Raw genomic sequence first — 23,124 nt, forward strand, 5'->3', positions numbered from 1 at the left:
ACATTTTGTTCAGATACATGGTATTATGGATTCTAGCAAATACAAACAGATAAAAAATCAAAACCTGACAGCCTCTGCTAGAAATCTTATAATGGGCCATGGTTGGATCTTCCATCAGGACAACGGTCCAAAACAAACATCAAAATCAACACAAAAATGGGTAACTGAGCACAAAATGAAGCTTCTGCCATGACCGTCCCAGTTCCCTGACCTGATGAGTGGAGTGAACTGAAGAGAAGAAGCACCAACATGAACTTGTGAATCTGAAGGATCTGGAGAGGTTCTGTATGGAGGAATGATCTCTGATCTCTTGTCAGGTGTTCTCCAAACTCATCAGGCATTATAGAAGAAAACTCAGATCTGTTATCTTAGCAAAAGGAGGTTGCAAAAAGTATTTAATAACAGGGTGGCAACAATTATGGCCAGTGTGTTTTGGAGAAAAACATTTATTTTATAATGTGATTTACCCCCACTTTCAATTCTTTTACTTCAATGAAAGGTTAGATTTTTGTGAATTTGTTTGAATGAAAGATCAAAAGGATAAACAATGCAGATTTATTTTTTACAGCCATTTTTTAGCATATTTATCAGGGCTGCCATCAATTTTGACCACCACTGTATACAGGTAACGAGTTCAAACAGGTGCAGTTAATACAGGTAATGAGTGGAGAACAGGAGGGCTTCTTAAAGAAAAACTAACAGGTCTGTGAGAGCCGGAATTCTTACTGGTTGGTAGGTGATCAAATACTTATGTCATGCAATAAAATGCAAATGAATTATTTAAAAATCATACAATGTGATTTTCCGGATTTTTGTTTTAGATTCCGTCTCTCACAGTTGAAGTGTACCTATGATAAAAATTACAGACCTCTACATGCTTTGTAAGTAGGAAAACCTGCAAAATCGGCAGTGTATCAAATACTTGTTCTCCCCACTGTGTATATATATATATATATATATATATATATATATATATACACTGTATTGTAAATATATATATATATATATATATATATATATATATATATTTAGAAACTTTTTTGTTAGATGCGATTAATCGCAATTAATCGATTTGACAGACCAACCATTTTTTTAGGGACAGTACCATGTAGGTAACATACTGTAAATGTTTGTGTCAATAAACTCACGTTGAACTTGCTGGCCTTATTTCCTGCAGTGCTGGAGAATGTGACCTTCAGATCGTGTGGGAAGTCTAGAGTCAGGATTCGTCCACCTTCTTTCAGTTTGAGCACCACGGCCTCCTCGCATTCCACAAACAGCACCACCTGTCTGGGCTCCACACTCAGAGCCATCCTCACCCAACCAACTGTGAAGGGACTCCCGCCTGGCAGCTTGACCACCTCTGTCTGTAGGCCGTCCGCTGACCTGACCTCCAGCTGCAGCCAGTCTGCTCGGGTGTTGGAGACCAACTCCAGCAAGGGGCGTCCGTCGTGCTGCCGCTGGGCAGGGGAGGTGAGGGAGATGAGAGTGGCCTCCGAGCGTCTGGTTTGCCGGCCCACCAGGTGCAAACCCAGGACGCCCTGTGAGGTGCTATAGAGGTCGTCAGAAAAGTCCTGGGGTAGCGTGAGATGAGGCGTGCGGGAACGGAAACGCCAGGCTGGCATCTCTGGGTCACGACCTTTGGCCTTAGACGCCATCCGGTGAGAGTGAGTGACGTTTAGAGCCTTCAAGAGGTCGATTACTAATAGAGGAAAATAATGACATGAAGAATGGCATCAGCACTATGATGACATTAAAACGCCACATTCTTCATTACTAGTAATCATTCAGAACCATGATATATCAAGGTACTGTGGTATTACTACAGTATATGATAGATTACCATAACTGCACCATGGTACCTACATAGTACTTTTCGTAAGGGTGTTCTTGTTCTCACAGTCCTGACCGATTAAAATATCTCATATGTTTAATTTACTACCAGTAATGGTCCTTCAGAAATTATTCTTGTATGCTAATAAATATTATAAGGCAAGCGTTCTAATAAATTACATTTTAAAATATGTTAAAATATTGTAAATTACTGTTTTTAAAAGTAAAACAAATGCAGTCTTGATGAGAGAAAAATCTAAATTATTCCAGATTTTTAAATCGTAGTGTATCTGCATCATACAGATGAAACAGTAGAATATGAAAAGATTTATAACAGTTTATAAGTATGTAAATAAATAGTGTGTGAGATGTATTTTGCTGATTTTATTGCTTTTCTCAAGTTGTTGGCCAGATGACAAATAAAAGTTGTTGTTTTATGTTATTATCATTATTATTACCTATTAATACCTGTTTAATTATTTATTTATTTGTTTATTAACTTATTTTCTTTGCACCCTGAATGTATCATAAAAATTATAAATAAATCATAAAAAAAAAAAAAAAAAAATTATGAGATGTAGGGGAAAAAACCCTGTGGAGCAATGATGGCAAGTGAGGAAAATGCTCTTAATGACTTCCTTTTCTTTGTCAGATCTTTACTGTTCCAAACTTCCCTGAGGACAAAGCAGCTCTACACACACACACACACACACACACACACACACACACACTCTCTCACACACACAATCTCAATCTGTATCTCAGGCATTTCTGTATGAAATCAGACTGAAAAGATACGGATCTAGGAACTTAAAAAGCCAGACAGAACAGAGAGACAAGGAAGAAGACAGGTTATGTGAAATTGTGAGGGTCTTTTGAAAATTAAAAAAAAAAAATCACAGAAGGCAATCAGAAACATACCTGCACTGGGCAGAAATCATAAACAGTCAGATAAATAGAGGCTAACAGAGACAGCGATAACAGTCAAGAGAGAAGTGTTTGAGTTTGTTTTTAGAAGCTAAGGTTTGAGAACAACATGTCCGGCTGAAGACAGATAAATCTAAATTCAGAATCAAAATCCATTTGGGGACATTCTCAAAGTCAAAACAGCTTTTTTCCTATTGCAAAATGTTTTCAGGTCTAGGGTTAGTCTGTAATAATCATAAAGTTAATAATTAAGAAATTTTGAAACTTTTTAAGTTATTGTTCTAATGCAATATATATATATATATATTATCAGTCAACAGTATATCTATAGTAGGGAAAACAGTCAATTTGGAGATGTTCCCAAAACGTAACAACATTTCAAAAAGATACAAAATAATGTCTTTATTTACTTATTCAACATGGATGTTTTAGTTATGAATTTATGCATAGGCTATCTTTAACAGTCATTTTTACATTAACACCTGTTAATGTAAAATCTTTCCTGTTTTTCACTATTTTTAATACATTTTTTAAATAACTTTTATTAAACTGTTTGTGCAGTCCTGAGGTGACAGGTCATTTATTTTTAAGTATAAATATTCCATGTAGTCTAGATTAACCTGAGGTCATAAAACTGCAAATATGATAATTATAATATTGTCTTTCTATAGGCATGTCCTGCACTGGATTATAGCGTGGACATGTCAATAGAAAGACACGACTCATTCATCCATCACTGGTTCCTCAACTCCAGTGCATCAGTGATACAATACAGCTGCGGCACAGATCAATGAAACAATGTATCATGTGTTTGATTGACAGCTGCTCTCACCGGTATTCGCGTCCTGATGAGTTTGAACACAGTCACAAACATTCCAGAGGAAAAACAAACTCCAGACAAGATCTCCAACTACAGACTTCAGCCCCATTCTCACCAGTCAGAAAAGTTTAGTTCTCACAAAGTCGCCAGGAAGAAAAAAATACCAAAAAAATACTCATACTGATTATAAATATCTAAATATATTACACATTTTCCGCCCCCCGAAGGATGTCGGATGAAGAGCTTGATGAGTCCTCTTGTATGGTCTCGTATGACAGCGACCCTCAGACTTGAAACATCTGGATTTGTTTTCGGCTATTTAGCTGGGGGGGTTAGCTGCTTTCCTGTCGCTTCCAAACAAAACAAGGCGAAGCTTCGTTATTTTCCCTCCTCCGAGATTGAAATAAAGGCTGTAAATGTGACAGTGGCTGGAGACTCTGCTCCTCTAACCCTGATCCTCCTCCTCTGCAGCCAATGGAGAAAATCTGCAGACTTTCATTTGAACATTTCCGGATTTCCGGACTGCTCGAGCGCTTCAAGTCCTCAAGAACACAAAGCAGTTTCATTAACACATAATGCACAATAATAAGTTATACAAACATTATTCTCAATAGATCACGTGCATCCAAAAACGAGTAAATATGAATTATGGAAAATAAAGGCAATTAAAAAATATATATGGGGTTTTATGAATTTGAACTAATAAATTAATAAGACTATACCCTTACACTGGCTATATAGTGGCAGTAATGGACAAAAAGTAATGTTATAGTACATTGTAAGAATTTAAATTTTTTGGAAAAGATTTTTTTTGTATTCTAGCTTTTAGTTTCATCATGTGTATAAGAACACTCAGACGACCTTTGTTTCTGATTTCTTATTGGTTAAAGCTAGGATACTATTTCAGCCTCCTAATCTCTATCTGTCTTAATTACAGTGTGCTTCCAAGTCAACTCTATTAGTATTAGTGTGTGTGTGGACATGTTTTTCTACACCGGTGGGGACTTAAACCTGAATGCACACAGACTCATGGGGACTCGTGTCACCGTGGGGACCTAAATTGAGGTCCCCATGGGTACAAAAGCTTATAAATCATACAGAATTAGTTTTTTTGAAAATGTAAAAATGCAGAATGTCTCCTGTGATGGGTAGGTTTAGGGATAGGGGCAGTGTAAGGGGATAGAATATACAGTTTGTACAGTATAAAAACCATTACGTCTATGGAGAGTCCCCACAAAGATAGTGCACCAGACATGTGTGTGTGTGTGTGTGTGTGTGTGTGTGTGTGTGTGTGTGTGTGTGTGTGTGTGTGTGTGTGTGTGTGTGTGTGTGCGCTCCTCTGTCAGTGTTTGTTAAAGCATATGTACACTAGGACAAGACAGAAATAGCCGAGATTACCACACAACACATGCTGTCACACTTTACCATCAGGATCATCAGGAGAAAACATCTCATAACATTTTTGCTTTGAATGTGACATATAGAAACTAAAATCTATCTATCTATCTATCTATCTATCTATCTATCTATCTATCTATCTATCTATCTATCTATCTATCTATCTATCTATCTATCTATCTACTACCTAGATACAACTAAAAGTCAGAGACCATAGAAAAAAGTTTTGCAGTTTTGTTTTCAAAATTATAAGCATAACAAATTGAGTAAAAGTTGAATTGAAATTTTATTTTAATTTCAAAATTTGATTGATTATTTGATTAGATTAAAAAAAATAGTGCAGCAAAAATGTAATATTTAAAATAAAAAATAAAAAATCATCTTGGTTTCTGTTAATTTCCAGATTTGGTATCCCAAATTTTCAGTGTGGTCTCAGACTTTTGTAGCCCACTGTATTTGTTTGATTATATACACTATCTCAATATATTTGTTATGATGTGTTTTTGCTCAGAGGTTATCGGCCATCTTAGAATACTGTCATTGGCCAGGAGTGAAGCGTTGCTATTGGTTAAACCATTATGATGGTAAGACCTACATGTGGCATTTGACTTGACCTCTTACCTTGGCGTTGGCTCTGATCCAGTGAGTTTGAACACTAAACCTCAGACTTATCCACTGTTCTCCTACTGCTCCAAACACAGACATGAGGTGGACACTTACATGCAAGTCACACACAAACAATACTCGAAATCTCTTTTATACACTCACATCCAAATAAAGGATGGTAATAACGTAACTTTGGAGAGAATATCTGGACACCTGGACCTGAAGAACAGTTAGATGGGACAGGTAAGGTTAACATGCGATCTTTTCTTATTCTCCAATACTACAATACTCAAACAGCCCTGAAGTCTATTTTTTGGTTTGTCTTTTCTTCTGTAAAAGAGAGAGAGATAGCTGCTCCATCAACTTGTGTAATAGTCTTGTATAACTGGAGGAAAACCAAACCTCTTTAGATCTGTCTTGTTTCTCAGTGTGCATGTTTACCGCTCGTATCATAGCATGATTGTTTGTCTTCACATTAACAAAATGGTGGAGATAGACTTCGTCGAACTCTAATGATGATGATGAAATAATGTTTATTCACAATTATTACCTATAAATCTTCAATCCCTAATCATCCACAATACTATACGGTCACATAAAACAAAATTCCACAATGGACATTACAGAATTACAATAATAATAATATAAATATGTATAATGAACATATGACTAAATTGATTTCATTTTTTCAATGATCTTTTGTTGCTAAAAACATGGTGGGATAAATAAATACTGGAATATAAGTTTGCAGAGTTAATGTATTCATTCATATATTTATTTCAACTAAGCTAAATGAATAAAGAATCAATATAGTTGTTAAATAGTTGCAAATGTTTTATGTTTTCATAATAATAATAATAATTCATCTATTTCAAATAATATAAACAAAAAAATCTTCTACCAAAAGGATATCACATAAAACAATATTTTAAAAAAATTCTGCACGTCATGCCTATCAACACCCTTTCATATTATTGCTTAATTATATTATGCCTATTGTACTACATATTAAAATTTACTTGTTTGGAACGTTGTATTAAACAATGTACAGCATAATTAAATGTGTTCTTGATTACTTGAATGGAAATTGTTTACAGCTCGAATACGTTTGTAAGCAAGTGTGTGTTTGCACGTAAGAAGGCTTAACTGTCTGCTGAAAACCTCCTTAGGAGATTTATAAGTCTTAAACAAGAGCTGGGCTGTTTGCTGAAAGTCTTTCTTATGTCATACATTTATAGGTCATGTTACTCCATGCTGGATTTTCTAAACATGAATGCAATAATACATTTCCAGCCTTTTCAGCTACATTCAACCAGCATCTGTTTCCCTTGAGCTAAATTAGCCAATTTATAATGAGCTGCATTATGATGGTATAGTAATGTACTATACAAACAATGGCATGAGAATGAATTGTTGAGCTTTCAGTAATGTTCTACACTTTAACAGACAGTAAATATAATAACAAAAAGTCATTTTTAACATGATTGTTTTTTTATCCCCGCAGTGAGAAATGTTTTTGAGGTTGATCTTCAGTCAACAGCCGCTGTGGAAGATTCTAATATTCTGCCACCTTTATTCAGTGGTCAGCCGGCATTCTGTAATTGGTATAAACACAAACAGAGACAAATCACATGGAAAAAACACACACTCTCTCTCACTCACTCTCTCTGTCTCACACACACACACACACACACACACACACACACACACACACACACACACACACACACACACACACACTTGACATGCATGCATCCATACAACCTTAAACGACTTCACATACAACAACATGCTAAATATTGACTACAGCAGGTGAAAACAAGGAATTTTGACTGTTCAATGTTATGTGTTTTTTTTTTTTTTGTCAGCCAGTGAATGTGACGGTGGTCATGACGTGTTTGCCACAGTCAAAGAGAACAGCCTGATGGGAACATTTATTGCCAACCTTGGATTCACTGCACACCCATCAGCCAATCACATGCACTTAAAGGTTTCTGGAAAAGATGCTGATTGGTTTTATCTGGAGGGAAGAACTGTCAGACTGAACTCGACGTCAACTAGAATTATTGACCGTGAGGTAACATTAAATAAATAAATGCATGCAAATACACTATCATCTTCTGTCTTGTTTAAATAATATCATCTGACTATGATGATATTACAGATACATGGCTCCGTTTTAACAGCAACTCTAAGGTGTTACAAACATAAAACCCTACAGGTAAGTTCAATTATCTGTGACATACAGCAGCATCCTCTTAGAAAATTTGATTTAGCTATATAATTTACACTTCAAATAAAAGTCAAATGTTGTTATCAGGCTGAACACAGGATCATGGTAGAGGTTCTCAACGAGAATGACAACAAACCTGAATTCCTGCAAAGCTCCATACAACCTCTGCAGCTCAGCGAGGTAAAAGACACACCAAAACAACAAATGTTTTCTTTCATGCATTGACATACACTACTGCTCAAAAGTTTGGGCTCTGTAAGATTTTTTGTTATTATTATTCAGCAAGAATGCATTTAATTGATCAAAAGAGACAGTGAAGAATTTTAAATGTTACAAAAGTTATTTTGAACTTTGTAATCATCAAAGAATCCTGACAGTTTCCACAAAAATATTAAGCAGCACAACTGTTTTCAACATTGATAATAATAATTAGCCTGGCTAACGTCAGACCTCGTCTCATTGAGACGTGGTCTGGGAACACATGTTCATTTTCTCATATTTGAGGCGTGGTTTACGAATGCCCAGAGCCGTTTATTGGACGCTACGAATGTCTATCAAATGCGCCTGCACGTAGCTCATAGCCAATCGTTTCAATTATACCAGATGACGTATGTAGAGCGACAGAAATTCGACGAGGAAGAAGACGAAATAAACTTGTGTTCTAAACTACTTAGAACACTATCTAAGGCTGCATCGAAAGGTAACTTCGCGTCTGATGCCATGTTGGATCCATAGATATAAACAAACTGCTTCAGTGTGTCGCATAGACGTCGTCATCGTCTTGCTGCTCCCTCCCCGTTCTGTGATTGGTTCCCTTTTTGAGGGGAAAATCTGGTCCATGGTGTCCAGGCTGCCTAGCACCGTGAATAAAATGGCGCTGCGTGCAAGGCAGCATGGGAAAACCCAGGCTAAATAATAATAGTAAATCAGCATGATTTCTGATGGATCATGTAACACTGAAGACTGGAGTAATGGCTGATGAAAATTCAGCTTTGCCATCACAGAAATACATTACATTTTAAAATATATTCAAATAGAATTTTTTTTTTTTTTAAATTGTAATAATATTTCACTTTATTTCGTTGGTGAGCATAAGAGACTTCTTTCTTCTTACCGAGTCCAAACTTTTGTCTATTTATTTTTTGTATATGTGTATATACACTCCATTCGTGAGATGTTCTTGTTTGATGTGTATGTTCAGTTGACAGCGGTGAACTCTGTAGCGTTTACAGTCGAGGCCACAGATGCTGATGGAGACACGCTCACATACATCATTGATGAAACATCAGTAGGTGAACCAAATACCTCTTCAAATCTACAAACCCACAGTAGAAATCTCCTATACTTTAGTCTCATCTGACTTACATTTTGTTGGTGATGAATCAAATTGGCTACCTGATAATCATCTGTTGACATTTGATCATATATTTCCAGCCAGATGCCTGGTATTTTCGAGTGGACTTGCCCAACAGTGGGAAAGTGATTCTCAACAAGTCATTGGACTACGAGATCAAAACTCAGCTCCGACTGACTATTTCTGCAGTGGTAAAGTACACACAGAAAATACTTCTTTGGTAATGATAAAAAAGATGGAAAAAAAAAAAACATGTACTCATATGTTCATGTGGCTTTAGGAGACTAACACAAATGAGCACTACAACACAACAGCAACAGTAATCATCAATGTGACAGATGGGGACGACCAATACCCACAATTCCAGCCTTGCACTCTTCTCTCAGCCAATCATGGCAAACGCATATGTGCCAACCCCCTGTACACCGCCAACATCACAGAGAACGAGCAGGTAATCCTTGTGAATGTGTAAAATAAACAATTAATTTCTTTCTATAAACATGAGGGATATTAATTTGGCTTTAGCTACAAAACAAAACATCTCAATGTCTGAACTATAACCTATTACAATTCAAAAGTTTGAGGTTGGTAAAACATTTTTTTTAAAGTCTATTATGCTGAACAAGGATGCAATAATTTGATCACAGAAATAGTAAAAAAAAAGGCAATATTGTAGAATATTATTATGTGATGCAATACTGAATTTTCAGCATCATTACTCCAGTCTTCAGTGTCACATGATCCTTCAGAAATCATTCTACTATGTTGACAACAGTTGTGTTACCTAATCTTTTTGTGAAAACCTGATACATTATTTCAGGATTCTTCGATGAGTATAAAGTTAAAAAGAACAGCATTTATATTGAAAATAATATGTTTGTTAATGTAAAGGTCTTCACTGTTCTCTGTTGATCAGTTTAAACCTAAAAAAAAAGTGTATATGATTCCTTCTATTGTCTGATTAATTGTCACTCAGGACATTGTCTTGGATTTCTTTCCGGGTCCGATTCAAGCTTTGGATGGCGATGAGGGTCTCAGAACGCCAGTAAAGTACTCCATCCTGTCAGGTGATTATCCTCTGCCATTGAACCTAATCTAAACTCCTGGGGAAATTTTTTTTTATTATATATATATATATATATGTGTGTGTGCTTTAATACAGGGGCAGATAATGGCAGATTTGTCATTGACAGTAGTTCTGGAGAAGTAAAGATAACCAGACGTGTGGAGAACAGACTGCTGATCCCGACACTGAGACTGCGTGTTATGGTGCGTCTGAGAGTTAAGAGAGTTATTTTTTTAGCATATTTTAAATAATATCTGATTAATTTTTTAATATATATATATATATATATATATATATATATATATATATATATATATATATATATATATATATAAAAGAAGTGTTATGTGTGTCCTTATTGCATAAGTGTCCTTATTGCATTTTGAAAGCATTGCGATGTTTCTGCTCAGGCAGCTCAGACGGATGACCCTCTGAAGTATGCAGTAGCCACGGTTCTGGTGAGGGTTCTTGCAGAAAACAAGTTTCCGCCCCAGTTCAACCGTTCAGCGTACCGTGGCTTTGTCAGTGAGAGCACAAGTCCTGCCTCGCTTGTCATGACGTACGGCAACAAATTACTCATCCTGGAGGCCACGGATCAAGACTTCTCCGATGTACGTGACTCAACAAGATCACAATGCTTACAATATCACATACTATCCTTACAACCAGACAGCTGTAACACCTCAGAGTCAACATCCAATTTCAACACCACAAAGGCCCTGGCTTGACATTTATTTCATGAAATATGGGCTCATGTTCCTGTTTAAGCCTAAGAAACTGAGTTTGCTTTATGTTTGTGGGTTAAAGGGCTTCAATCCCAGACTGCAGTATTCTCTAAACTCTCAACACAACAGCTCTCGGCTTTTTTACATTACACAAGAGGGACTGCTCATTGCTAAAACCAACCGACTACATCCCAGCCACAAATACTTCCTGGAGGTATGACATTTACTGTAGACTACATTCATAAGCAAAATCTGAACAGTATTCTACTACTACTTATTCTAGAAAATGACAATTGGCAACTGTGTTGCAGGTTCTAGCCACTGACCTGGAATCAGGAGACACTGTTAAAGCTGCATTACATGTGGAAGTTCTTCAGAAAGGCCAACCAGGTACTTGAAAATCTTCTAGAAAACTCTGGATTCTTATCTTAATCGGGAATATACATATATGAATAAAAGATGCACCCACTTTTAGTTTGCTCACAATTTATGTATGCCTTAGGAATACAGGTTTGTCTGTACAAAACTTGCAACAACATTAAATAATAAACAGTAAATGCATTATATAAGTTCCACAGGGTCCTTTGGGCGCGGGGCATCTGTATAGCAGTGAGACAGTGGGCAGGGCAGGGGTGTGTCTGATCCTGCTGGCCATTGCCTTATTTACATTGGTGCGCTGCATTCGGATGAGCAGAGAGAAGCGGGATCATGCCATCCGGACCAATGTGGCTGACAGTAGTGACTCTAATGTGGTAAGACAAAATCTATCCATGCAACTTGCACAACATGGACAAAGGGAATGTTAAACTTTGCATATGTGCTGAAAATGTCCATTTGTTCCAAACATATTATTCCCAATACATAAGAAACAGAGCAGTGTAACTAATTTTACTTCCAAATTCACTACCAATCAAAAATCTGGGGTCTGTAAGCTTTTAAAAGAAAAAGAAAAACTATAAAAAAAATAGCAAAATATTATTACAAAATTAAATGTCTGCTTTTTATTTGTAATGCATTTTAAAATGTAATTTATTTCTTTGATGCAAAGCTGAATTTTCAGCATCATTATTCCAGTCTTCAGTGTCACGTAATCCTTCAGAAATCCTTCTAATATGCTGATTTGGTGATCAAGAAACATGTCTTATGTTGAAAAGAGTTGTGCTGCTTAATATTTTTGTGGAAAACATGATATTTTTTCTGGATTTTTTTAATATAACAAACAGCATTTATTTGAAATTGAAAACTTTTGTAACATTATGTCTTCATTGTTATACTTTTGACACTTTAAAAGTATTCATTTATTTTAAAAAAATGTCTTGCTTACCCAAAACTTTTAAATGGCATACCTTTTCAAGATTCAAGATTTTTTTTGTACATTTATAAACAAGTCTCAAAGTGAATCTTTTTGCATTTCCTAATATTTCATGTCTAGAGTCTGAGATGGTTCCAGATGGTGAGTTAATGTCACTTTATTCCCCCTTAGTGAACCTTATTGTTGTCACGGTTTGGTGTAAGATGATGAAAGCAGAAGATTCCAATATAAACATTTACTCACAATAGGCATTTCCACAGGTACAGACAGGCAGGATTACACTTACACCAAAAACCACTTAACATAGACAAGAACGGACTTTCTTCTTTTTCTTCAAAGTGTAGATTAGTGTAGATAAGTGTACACTACTGTGTAGTGTAGATCATTTTAAACTATTTTAATATAAATAAGGACAATATTACTCAGTGCACCTTCAAATTTCCCATAGTAACTCTTGTGCATTTGTGCTTTTAAACATTAGAAATGTTTTTTTCAGAGAAGCAATTGTAAATACAGTTTTTCTGTGACAGGTGAACCACAGCCGCCCGATGCCCTTGGTGGAGGAAACGTTCTCACATCACAACGAGGCATTCATAGAGTACGACTACTCGACCTCACCTTTCTACGGCAAACAGGGCATCTACACCAAAAAAGAGGAACCACCACCACCATCATCTGTGAACTTGCCATCAATTACCTTTAACAGGGAACCAAGACGCAATTATCTGGCACTGCGGCCCAACGGAAGGCCCGTGAATAGGTTTAACAATAAAACGGTGACATTTCGTGACTACGTTGTGGTTCGGGAATGTGATGAAGAGGGTGAAGGATATATGGAGACTACGTTCAGAACAGAGGCGGAAGTCTGTACTGATTTAGAAGAAATTAACTTGGATTGTGAATTAGGTGACAACTATATCACAGAAGAATTTCAAATACAATCAAAAAGAACCACTTCATATTGTGAAGACTTAAAGGAGTCAGAAATGCTCAATACACACCTCAAAGAAGTCAACAGAGACTACGAAATACCTAATACTGGCCATACAGATGTAAAATCTGACTTCGAAGCAATAATTCATACAAATCCACTGGAATTAAGGCACGAAACAATTTCTGGGAAGCACGGATTCAAGTCTGACCTGGATAGAATACAAACAAACTCAACTGAAAGTCAAGAAAGAGATTGTACACAAAACTCAGCGCCAGAAGATGCTACTACACAAGCAGAATTCTCCATTTATAAAGGAGAGCCATATATCACGAACCCTAAAGTCTTGGTTTTAGAGGCCAACAAACCCTCCGTCAAATATTCAGAAAAGTTGAAATCAGATGGAATCAGAAAATCTGCTGATCTTAATATAGATACTCGGGTTTTAGTTGTTGAAAGTTCTGTACAAAAGTTTCAGGATGTAAGCAACCTGGACACTGCTACACAAAAAATCTTAAACACTGACTTACAAACACATCTAAGCTCTTTAACACTCGATTCAAGTCAATACAATGGATCAGAACAATGTCTGGCAGCAGAGACGAACAGCACATCAAGCTCAAACATATCTTATGTTAACGAGGACATTGCAACAAATTTAGATGACAGTAGCCTAGAAGGGGGGTCTGTATCTAATCTAGATACAAGTGGTCAACATCTCAACTATGTTCATGATCCTCATGACGGGGAGATAGAATGTTTCAATGAACAACTCGACACAGATGAAAGTAATGATGGGAGATGAAGATTGATGAAAGCTAAAAATGCTCTACAACACTTGTTTGAATTACAATATTGAGCTTGAGCACCAAATAAGCCTTCATAAAATGGGAACATCCCGTGTCCTTCCTACAGTATGTACAACAATGCATAGACATGCTTCCTTTGTATTGAAATTGCACTTTGCATTGCAATGTAAAAATAAAATAGTCTACTCATGACAAACAATAAGATTATCTGTGGACGTGTCGATGGTTCATCAGCTGAAATTAAAGTTACGTGGACCTCGTTCATTATAGTAATATTGCATAACATCAAAGTCAAAGTAATGGAAAAACATGGGAATAGGCCTAAAAAAATGTGTTGTGCATCATGGGCTGAATAGAAGTCAATTAAGGACAAATGACCAGGATCACCCCCTAGTGGATAGGATTAGTATCTCCATGAACTAGCAATTCACCTGGAAACCCCACAAATGAAAACAATTAAAAACGTGATTCGTTTTGATCAATTTTATTGAGAAAACACTCTCAGCTATAAGACAGTATTTACAATACCTGACCACAGCATATTGTTCACATTCAATTATAGACATATATACACAAACCATATACTAACATTAAGTGAGGCGGTCATTTTCAGTCATGTATGAATTGCACAAGGGAAAAAAGGTAAGAAAACAAAGCCTCGCATAATAACGAAGCAGTTTGAAGGCTACGGGAGACAGAAAAAGGCACTTGAGGAAAAAAAAACAGCTTTAGTTTGTTGGTTCAGTCCATTAATGACAGTACTAACACTTCATAAAGGTCTTACTGACAGGTCACAGAGGGTGGAATGGTGTTCAGTGGTCCTTTGAGCAGGGGTTTTATTCATAAAAGAGCCCCAGATTAGTTGATAGTTTCTGTCCTTTGAGCATGAAAGAACAATAAAACTGATCATAGATCAGCACATCGAGCCACGGCATCCCGTGTTCCCGCAGGCTCGAGAAATAAACAAATCCTGAACTCTGGTTTAGGTCTGTTTTGATCCAAAGACAATGAAATTACACAACATTCAAACTATGATCTATTACTATGCTTGATTTTCAATATCATACATTCTCTGGCTAAATGAAGAAGATGAAGAACATGTACATGTAGTGGTTGTAAGACATTTGGTATTATTTAGAGTAGTAGCTAACAATGGTATTGGTTGTTTTTTTATTTTAAAAAGATTCATATTATGTGCAATATATCCACTTGAACCAAGTGCTCAATGCTGTGTTGGGTTACACAAATGCCATTATGCTGCATTATACGGGTGCTTTTAGTGCATTACAAACCATTAGGCAAACCTCTACACATCACTTTGACAAGCTTCACAAGCTGACCTGAATATTACTTCATCAGAGCATTTTAAATCGCATCAGAATCCAACGCTGATGAGTGTTAAGCTGCGAAAGACATGTTCACGAAAAAAGTGGATTTGATCGAGTCAGCGTAAAAAAAACTGAAATGTTTTGTAAACACAGTAATGAAATCATAAAATAAATTATTGTTCTTTTCGCATTTCTCAAGTGTACATTTTTCTAAATTAAAATTCATCGTGTCGGACCAGAGCTTCTCCAAAATCTGTTACTTGGCTCCCGACAAATAGGTCATACTTATCCACAATTTCCTGCTTTGTGAGATGTCCATCCTATCATGGGGGAAAAAAAGCAGTTATTGAAGCAGCTCTCTCAAAAAAAAAAAAAAAAGGCTAGACAATCATATCATCAAATATAATTTTCAGCAGTTATCACATCATCTAATTCATTTTATTTGCTTTTATCACCCCTGAACAATAGAATTATGGCTTATTAATGAAATCAAATTAATTCATATAAAAATGCATCATTTCTGCCTTAAAGGTTGGGTAGGTAAGAATTGTCTAAAGAACTTTTTTTCAAATTGGCTTAAACTGTCTTTATATACCAATACATAATTAAAATGTAAGTACTTTGAAAAAGAGAGCATACAAATTGAGTGACTATAGTGTATTTAATCTTCAAAAAACACAGCTCATTAATTCCTACCGGGACGAAACAAGTGATTGGCTTGCGCGACTGTCACTCTCCGTCGCCATGACTACCGCGCTATTACTGGCTCTGCCCACGTGCGCGCAGTCGCGCAACCGTTTTTAGGTGGGAGTGAATGGAATTAATGAGCTGTGTTTATTGAAGATTAAATACACTAGAGTCACTCAATTTTTTATACTCTCTATTTCAGAGTACTTGCATTTTAATTATGTATTGGTATATAAAGACAGTTTAAACAAATTTGAATAAAAGTTTTTTTAGACAATTCTGACCTACCCTACCTTTAAATGCAATGTAAGTTGCTTTGAACAAAAGCATCTGCCAAATGTTTTCCATGGATCACAAAAGGAGATGTTTAGCAGGTTGACTAAACCCGGAAACTGTTTTTCCATCTACTTTGCATGGATGTTGTGCTAAACTTTTCATTACATAGGTTTTCAATGATTAAATGATGCTAGAATGTTCAGTTTTGCTAAAACTATGTATTTATTGGCTTAACTATTTATTTAAAAGCCATTTAAACTTCATGAAAATAGCTTACTTTTTTTTGAGAGAGAGAGAAATTCACTTTACAATGATTTTAATGGTTTAGGGCGTAGAGCAAACTACAACTTTCATACAAGATAGCTAAATACGTAATGGCTATGACTTTTTTTGCAAAGGGTCCCTTCAAATGCAAGCTTCAGAGAATTACCATGTTTTTACCTGATCTGCGTCAGACTCATACAGAAGGTGTTTGGCCTCAGCCTCTGCATGGTCATAATCGGAGGGTAAGATCCAGTCACGGGTCTCATCTTTATCCATACGGCCATCTTTGTTTTTATCCCTGAACTCTGTAAACTGTTCCCTTTCGGTTTTCACCCATTCTGGTTCAGTTGGGTCTCCATTCTGGCTGTACATATCACCTGAAATACACAAGGACACAAGTATGACAAATCAACACATGGAACAGGAAACTTAAATACACACTTAAAAAAAACACAACTTACCAATATATTCATCCAAGTCGATGAAACCATCTCCATTTTTATCAATGTCCTCCATGGTCTCCTGTAGATCAAAACATAGACCAAAAAATTCTAATTACCTCCAAAAGATCATTTAAAGTCATTATTCTGTTAAATGAGAAAAGCATTACAAAAAGTAGCTTGAGAGATACTCAACATAAAATGTATTTTTACTTTTAGGCTACAACGTCCATGTTTTTTTGTTTGTTTGTTTTTTTAAAGCTGCATCTGAATTAGTAAGATATATTTACAGACCGTTTATTGCAGCTCATGAATGCATTCACATTGCAATTACACAATTGCATAAACAACGCCATCAGATTAATGGGTTTTAAATGGGTATTAAATAAATAGTTCAGCAAAAATGAAAATTCTGTAATCGTTTACTCTCCCTCATGTTCATTTCAAACCTGTATGACTTTCTTTGTTCTGTGGTACATAAATTAAGATAATTTGAGAAATCTCTCAGTATTTTTTTGGTTCATACAATGGAAGTCACTGGCAACCAAAACAGTTTGGTTACCAACATTGAAGTGTCAACTAGTCTCTCCCTATGGAGGATCCCTTTGCCACTCTACAGATAAAGCGTTGTCGGGAAAATTCGTTTCGCGTACCTACCCCGAAGTGACAAAATAAAATAAAATTCTATATCAAAATTTAAAAAGGAAAGACCAGTACTTTGTTTAGGCTTGGTTTGTAGGGAATTCCAAACCTGCGCACATATATTCAAACGCACCAATTCTTAATGCGCATGTGACCGCCATCAGCGTTTATCACAGGTTCGCGTTTAAAGTCTATGTAGAGAGAATGGTGTCATCTTAGCAGCCCCTAATTTAATAACAAATGATCGTTGCGATGGAAGCGAATCAATCAAAACTAACTTTAGCTGGAAAATAACTTTATTAAAGAACCGCTATAAAGCCAAAACAATCTCTGTTACCTTAAATTATACGTTTATCTCTGTAAAGCTGCTTTGAAACAATCTGCATTGTTAAAAGCGCTATATAAATGAAGATGACTTGACCAACATTCTTCAAAATATCTTATTTTATGTTCCGCAAAAGAAAGAAAGAAAGGGCGAGTAAATTATGACAGAACTTTCATTTTTGGGAAAACTATCCCTTTCATGTTTTTTTTATTATTATGGAATTTTGAAATGTCTTTTTAATGAAATGATAGCCTGGTAATACCAAACTCTGCTACTTCGCTTTGCTTCGTAGACAGAGTCTGGCATGGCATAATTGAAAAGCGTTTTCTTTCTCGCGGGGGCGCTTGTCTGAAGTTTAAAATCATTGGTTACCCGTAAGCCAATCACATAACGTTTGGTTATGGCGTGTGTTATGCGCATGCTCAGCCGCATCTAATTTCCACTGTAAACACATGTATGATGCAAAAACAAAACCATCGAGCGAAATACCGGAGTGAACATGGCTGTGAATGACTTTTGCAGATTATGTGAAGTAAATCTACGCATCCACGGTACAATCAGCGTCTAACGTCACGGCTCTCAGCCCGGCCTCTGTTCGTTGATTGGCCGGCTGTTTTGAGGCCGGAGGAAAACGGTCGCTATCTCAGACTGAGTACAGAAGCGAACTGAAATTGAGCGGAAGTACGAAGTCTGACGTAGTCAGGCTAATGAAATGATACTCTAAATAAGAAACTTAAACTGCCATTAGATGGCAGTAAATGTCTAAATGAGTCATTCAGGCTGCGTTTACACTGCACAGATCTGCTTTTGACCAAACACGATTTTATTGTCATGCCTGTTTACAATCACTTTAGACGTGACTGGTATCCGATATCTGTGTTTACATTAATCCTCTCCCAAAATGATCCTGTTGATAAGCGCTATGCGCTATCCCATGTGACATGGTTGACCCTCGGGTTTTGAATCAGAAACAGCAGTTATCACCTCATTGCAGAGTAATATAATGTAGCTTTCAGTAGTGAAACGGTTTTATTTATATAATTCATGATTTAAAACCACATAAGGAAGTGGCTCAGAACAGATGCAACAAAAAAATTAGATCGAGTGCTTATTTTTGTTTCTACACGTGTTCAACAAATTCAGTAAAATCTAATTTTTTGTGCCAGTGTAAACACAGCCTCATTCATTCGATTCGTTCAATATTTACTTCTTATTTATTGAACTGTTGTATAAAACTAATAGGCACATTTGCACTCGTGTAATATTGCTTAACTATATCATATATATGATATAAATATGAGACAAAAAGACTTCTTCCATATCTTCAATTTTAGCGGCATTCTATGTTAGGCTCCATAGAATTGTTGTTGCCCTGAATCATGTTCATCACCAACCAACTGTATGAAATGATAACCTACGTAGGTCTAGGGCGGGTGCATTGAAAGTGTTTATAATTTTAACGCATTATTTTTTCCATAACTAAATTAACTGAATGAATGTGTTACATCAACAGCCCTAGAAAGAAGATAACAGCAATGGTATGGAAGATGCAAAGTGTGGCTGTCCAGACGTACCAGCACTACAATATCCTTCATGAAGTCAAACTCCTCTGGGTGAAGAAACGCTGTAAACTCTTCTTTATTTGCCCTCATGTCACCATCATGGTCAGCCATCTTGAAACGGCGCTCATCTCTGGCCATCATTTGTCTGTAGTTAAAACCATCCTCGGGATCTGCTTCATCTAAACACACATAGACAATCATGTTAGTTGGGATTTCAAGCTATTCCTGGGTGAAACAGTAAATTTACTGCATGGAAGGGGTGTAACAATATATCTTGTCACAAAATATCGCAATACAAAAATGCAACAATATGCATCATGGACAGTTCACCCAAAATAAAAATTACTGTATGAGAAAAAATTCAAGATTTCAAAGTTTTAGTGTCAGTACTAGGGATGAGTCATGATTTTCAAATATTCGATAAGTTGATTTTATAATAGAATTTCGAATAGGTTGTGCGATAATTGTCTTTAAAAAAATCCCCATGTTTTCGGTTCTGATGCGGTGGTGACACATTCATTTAACCAGAGGGTGGCGCTGCCAATAACGCACATAAAAGCTGTCAATCAACTCTCAGACTACAGAATAAGATAGGCCTACACATTGTTTCAGTGTAGCCTATACACACGTGCGTGCATGTGGGGGAGGGGTGCGATTTTCGAATAATACCCATCGATCTTTGAATATTATTTTTGCTTGAATTTCCCATCCCTAGTCAGTACTATATTAAACTACTATATATAATGTTGAATATAATGGGGGTGGTGTGGCACAATGGAGTCCTGTGTCCAATGTGTCCAATGTGTCCCTGAGCAAGACACTTAACCCCTAGTTGCTCCAGAGGCGTGCGACCTCTGACATATATAGCAATTGTAAGTCGCTTTGGATAAAAGCGTCAGCTAAATGAATAAATGTAAAATGTAAATGTAAATATAATGTATGATAATGCAATGGGAGAATATTTGTGTAAAAAGTGGCCTACAATATTTTAAATATATCTAGTCAGTGACAGAGTGCAACCATATTTGTCTAAAATAATTCAGTATTTTCAGCTTCAGAATCATGAATATTTTTATTCTGATGTCTCTATTGTCCTGTGCATTGGGTTACCAGCACCAAGTCCAAGCCTATTCATTTACACCCCCAATGTAATATCAAATTTAGCATTTTAATCAAAAGTACATTTCTTGTTAACCTTTTATCATGTGTCTTGGAGTATCACAATAATAGCGCATCGTGAGTTCAGTATCGTGACATGAGGGTATCGTTACACCCCTACTGCATGGTAAACAGTATTTAGTTTTTGGCCTGACTCAAATTCCTTTAGTTGTTTTGAGGTCAGATTGTAGTCAGATTGGCTGCACAGTCACAACAAATGGATTTGATTACATCACTTGCAAAATGAGGGTATAGCTGCTCGGTCCAAAAGATCAAATCAGATTTATGTGCAACGTGAGCAAAACCTTAGAAATATGATTAATCAGTTAACACATTATACACACCAAGGATGTAACCATAGGTAGCGTTCTTGTATTCCTCCCAGGAGACATAAGCATCTGAGTTGAGATCATGAGCCTGCCACTGCCGATCCACATCGTCATAGATCCATCGCTTCTGAGCATGTTTGATCCACCGCTTCATCTCATCAACAGTCACAAAGCCGTCGTGATCCTCGTCAATCTTTTCTACGATCTTACTGTAGGCAGAAAGTAAGAAAGAGCTAATTATCCAGAGAACTTTCTCAGAAGAGCTCATAGATATGTGGTGCGTCTGTTTTTACCCCAGTCTCTCTTTGCTCTCCTCAGGAGTGAGCTGGTCAAAAGTCTTTGCCTCCTCTTGTCCGAGAAAAGCCTCGTGGTCGTACTCGAAGTTCTCCTCATCATCGTGCTCCTTGTTGCTGAGGGGGGTGTCGTGATGGATGCGGTCCTTCTTCTCCATGGGTTTGCTGGAGGACTGAAGAACGCAGAGGCTGACGAACAACAAGAGCGGCAACAGGTCCATCTTCACGTACTTTTTTTTTTTTCTTAACAGGGTCAAAAAGCGAAGTGGAGAGCAAGTGAATATAAATGCAAACACATGCAATATTGTTACAAATAATAATTTCTTATCATGCTAACTCTACATTGATAGTTCATTAATGTATGTGACAGGAAGCTCCTAGATGCATAGAGTAAGTTCTCTATATATTTATTCTCGGAGCATGTATGCATTAATGTACCATGGCACTGAATGATTATGATATTTATATAGCCTATTATGTACATGGCACTCCCATAATAGCCTAACCTTACATATGTAAAAAAACATTTTTTTAAAAACAATCATTGACCAGTTACTTTTTTTGCCAGTCCAATGAATGCTGTTCCAAAGTGTTACCAAATAAATGATATTATCTCTTTTTTCTTAATAACATTTCATTGTAACATTAAATTAATGTCAGATATTTAGACATGCAAACATCTTTTAAAGTCCTCATATAAAGCTTCATGCAAACACAAATCACTCTCAAACGAGATAAATGAAACAGCGAAGCATAACAGAGCATATTCGATAAACTGTTTAATGATTTGATGCAACTTTACCTACCAAATATTGTAGCGTTTCACGCCACCCGGCTGATCTCAGTAACTCCGGATGTCAAACTAGTTGAGACGCTTCCTCTGGATGGCCCGTTCAACCAATCAGATTGGACAGAACGCTCAGACTTCCCTTAACGCACCAATCAGATTGTAGATTGCACTCAAGACCGCCCGAGCAAACGCCTTCTGAGTCGCTTCGCGATTGGTCCACTTCAGTCCAAACGTGATTATGCCATTGGTTTAGAACTGCCACGTCCTCAAGGCACGTTATTTTATTTTTCTTATTTTATTATTACCCCCCTCCTTCTTCAGAATGCTATCTTGTATGTTAATGTTTCTCCTTTTGAAGTAATCTTTTCTTATATGTCCTTAGTCAATTGTTTCATTAATATTAATAAAAATGGGCGGAAAATGAAAAAAATAAAAGAAATCCAGGCTCCGATACACATCTTACTGCAGAGTAACAGAGTAACATAGTTACTGCTTTTTGTGTAATAATATAGCCTACTGATTATAGGTAAGTTTATTTAAACAAATGCATTTTTTTAAATCCAAGCTTTGTGGCGTTTAAAAATGACTGCATTTCAATACTTAAAGCAAGCGTAACTTAAAACTCTGTAAATTACTTGGAATTGATTAACCCCCTTAAATTTAATTAAGTTATAATTTGTTTTTAAAAATCTCTCTATGTATTCTTAGAATTATTGGGGTTTTTTTATTCAGGCCACACATCTTATAAATTTCACATAACACTATGTTTTACTCCTGACAATATTGTGAAGATAATAAAATGGGTCCTATAAGTAAATTAAAACCTAATCCACACATAAAAATGCATTATGGAATTGAATATAATGCATTAACTTAGGCTACAATATATACAGTAGTCAACATTTGAAGTGGATCAGAAGAGTTCATAAAAGTTGCCGTAAAACAAGAACAGGTATTATTCAAAATTCATGTATAAGTTTGATTAAAGGTTTTGATCCACTTCAAATGTTGCCTAC

General features: G+C 36.3%; 3 protein-coding genes across 15 annotated transcripts in view; 1 reads left to right on the forward strand and 2 right to left on the reverse strand.

Moving 5' to 3' along the window:
• Positions 1-4,047, reverse strand: part of kcp (kielin cysteine rich BMP regulator) — a 53,086-nt gene extending 49,039 nt beyond the window's left edge. Inside the window, exons 1-2 of the mRNA XM_079873803.1 lie at positions 3,593-4,047; positions 1,149-1,702 (exon numbers count right to left, since the gene is read on the reverse strand). Of these exons, the coding sequence (XP_079729929.1) occupies positions 1,149-1,702; positions 3,593-3,689 (651 nt within the window). The 5' untranslated portion in view covers positions 3,690-4,047. The remainder of the gene's footprint in view (positions 1-1,148; positions 1,703-3,592) is intronic.
• Positions 4,048-5,663: 1,616 nt separating this feature from the next.
• LOC307159835 (uncharacterized protein) lies at positions 5,664-15,531 on the forward strand. Of its 12 annotated transcripts, none has more exons than XR_013821456.1 (16): positions 5,667-5,827; positions 7,089-7,188; positions 7,453-7,661; positions 7,749-7,805; positions 7,905-7,997; positions 9,019-9,105; positions 9,252-9,362; positions 9,452-9,622; positions 10,148-10,238; positions 10,334-10,440; positions 10,648-10,848; positions 11,045-11,176; positions 11,274-11,352; positions 11,541-11,714; positions 12,395-12,415; positions 12,805-14,207. XR_013821456.1 is itself a non-coding variant. In XM_079873475.1 (16 exons), the coding sequence occupies exons 2-16, from the start codon at positions 7,095-7,097 to the stop codon at positions 14,008-14,010; spliced, it is 2,841 nt and encodes a 946-aa protein (XP_079729601.1). In that variant the 5' UTR covers positions 5,667-5,827; positions 7,089-7,094; the 3' UTR covers positions 14,011-15,531. The 12 variants fall into 12 exon arrangements, 9 of the variants coding, with proteins under 9 accessions (XP_079729603.1, XP_079729601.1, XP_079729602.1 ...); XM_079873475.1 differs by having other exon boundaries at positions 11,533-11,714; positions 12,805-15,531; XR_013821458.1 differs by having other exon boundaries at positions 5,676-5,827; positions 7,089-7,166; positions 12,805-14,220.
• Positions 14,484-22,204, reverse strand: calub (calumenin b). Of its 2 annotated transcripts, none has more exons than XM_079873491.1 (7): positions 22,125-22,204; positions 21,319-21,561; positions 21,041-21,234; positions 19,551-19,717; positions 17,031-17,091; positions 16,747-16,946; positions 14,484-15,662 (listed from the first exon to the last, which is right to left on the reverse strand). In XM_079873491.1, exons 2-7 carry the CDS (start codon positions 21,537-21,539, stop codon positions 15,558-15,560), a joined length of 948 nt encoding a protein of 315 aa, XP_079729617.1. In that variant the 5' UTR covers positions 21,540-21,561; positions 22,125-22,204; the 3' UTR covers positions 14,484-15,557. The 2 variants fall into 2 exon arrangements, with proteins under 2 accessions (XP_079729617.1, XP_079729616.1); XM_079873490.1 differs by having other exon boundaries at positions 22,121-22,191.
• Between the last annotated feature and the right edge of the window lie 920 nt (positions 22,205-23,124).

Source organism: Squalius cephalus (genome assembly GCF_949319135.1).
Source record: "Squalius cephalus genome assembly, chromosome: 6".
Lineage (NCBI taxonomy): Eukaryota > Metazoa > Chordata > Actinopteri > Cypriniformes > Leuciscidae > Squalius > Squalius cephalus.

Excerpts from the sequence above, each read along its gene's own strand:
- calub (XM_079873491.1), bottom strand. The coding sequence starts at position 21,539 with ATGGACCTGTTGCCGCTCTTGTTGTTCGTCAGCCTCTGCGTTCTTCAG. Across the intron at positions 17,092-19,550 it reads TGAAGGATATTGTAGTGCTG|GAGACCATGGAGGACATTGA; the intron begins GTACGTCTGGAC and ends TTTGATCTACAG. Across the intron at positions 16,947-17,030 it reads CGACTTGGATGAATATATTG|GTGATATGTACAGCCAGAAT; the intron begins GTAAGTTGTGTT and ends TGTGTATTTCAG.
- LOC307159835 (XM_079873475.1), top strand. The coding sequence starts at position 7,095 with ATGTTTTTGAGGTTGATCTTCAGTCAACAGCCGCTGTGGAAGATTCTA. Across the intron at positions 9,623-10,147 it reads ACATCACAGAGAACGAGCAG|GACATTGTCTTGGATTTCTT; the intron begins GTAATCCTTGTG and ends ATTGTCACTCAG. Across the intron at positions 11,177-11,273 it reads GCCACAAATACTTCCTGGAG|GTTCTAGCCACTGACCTGGA; the intron begins GTATGACATTTA and ends ACTGTGTTGCAG.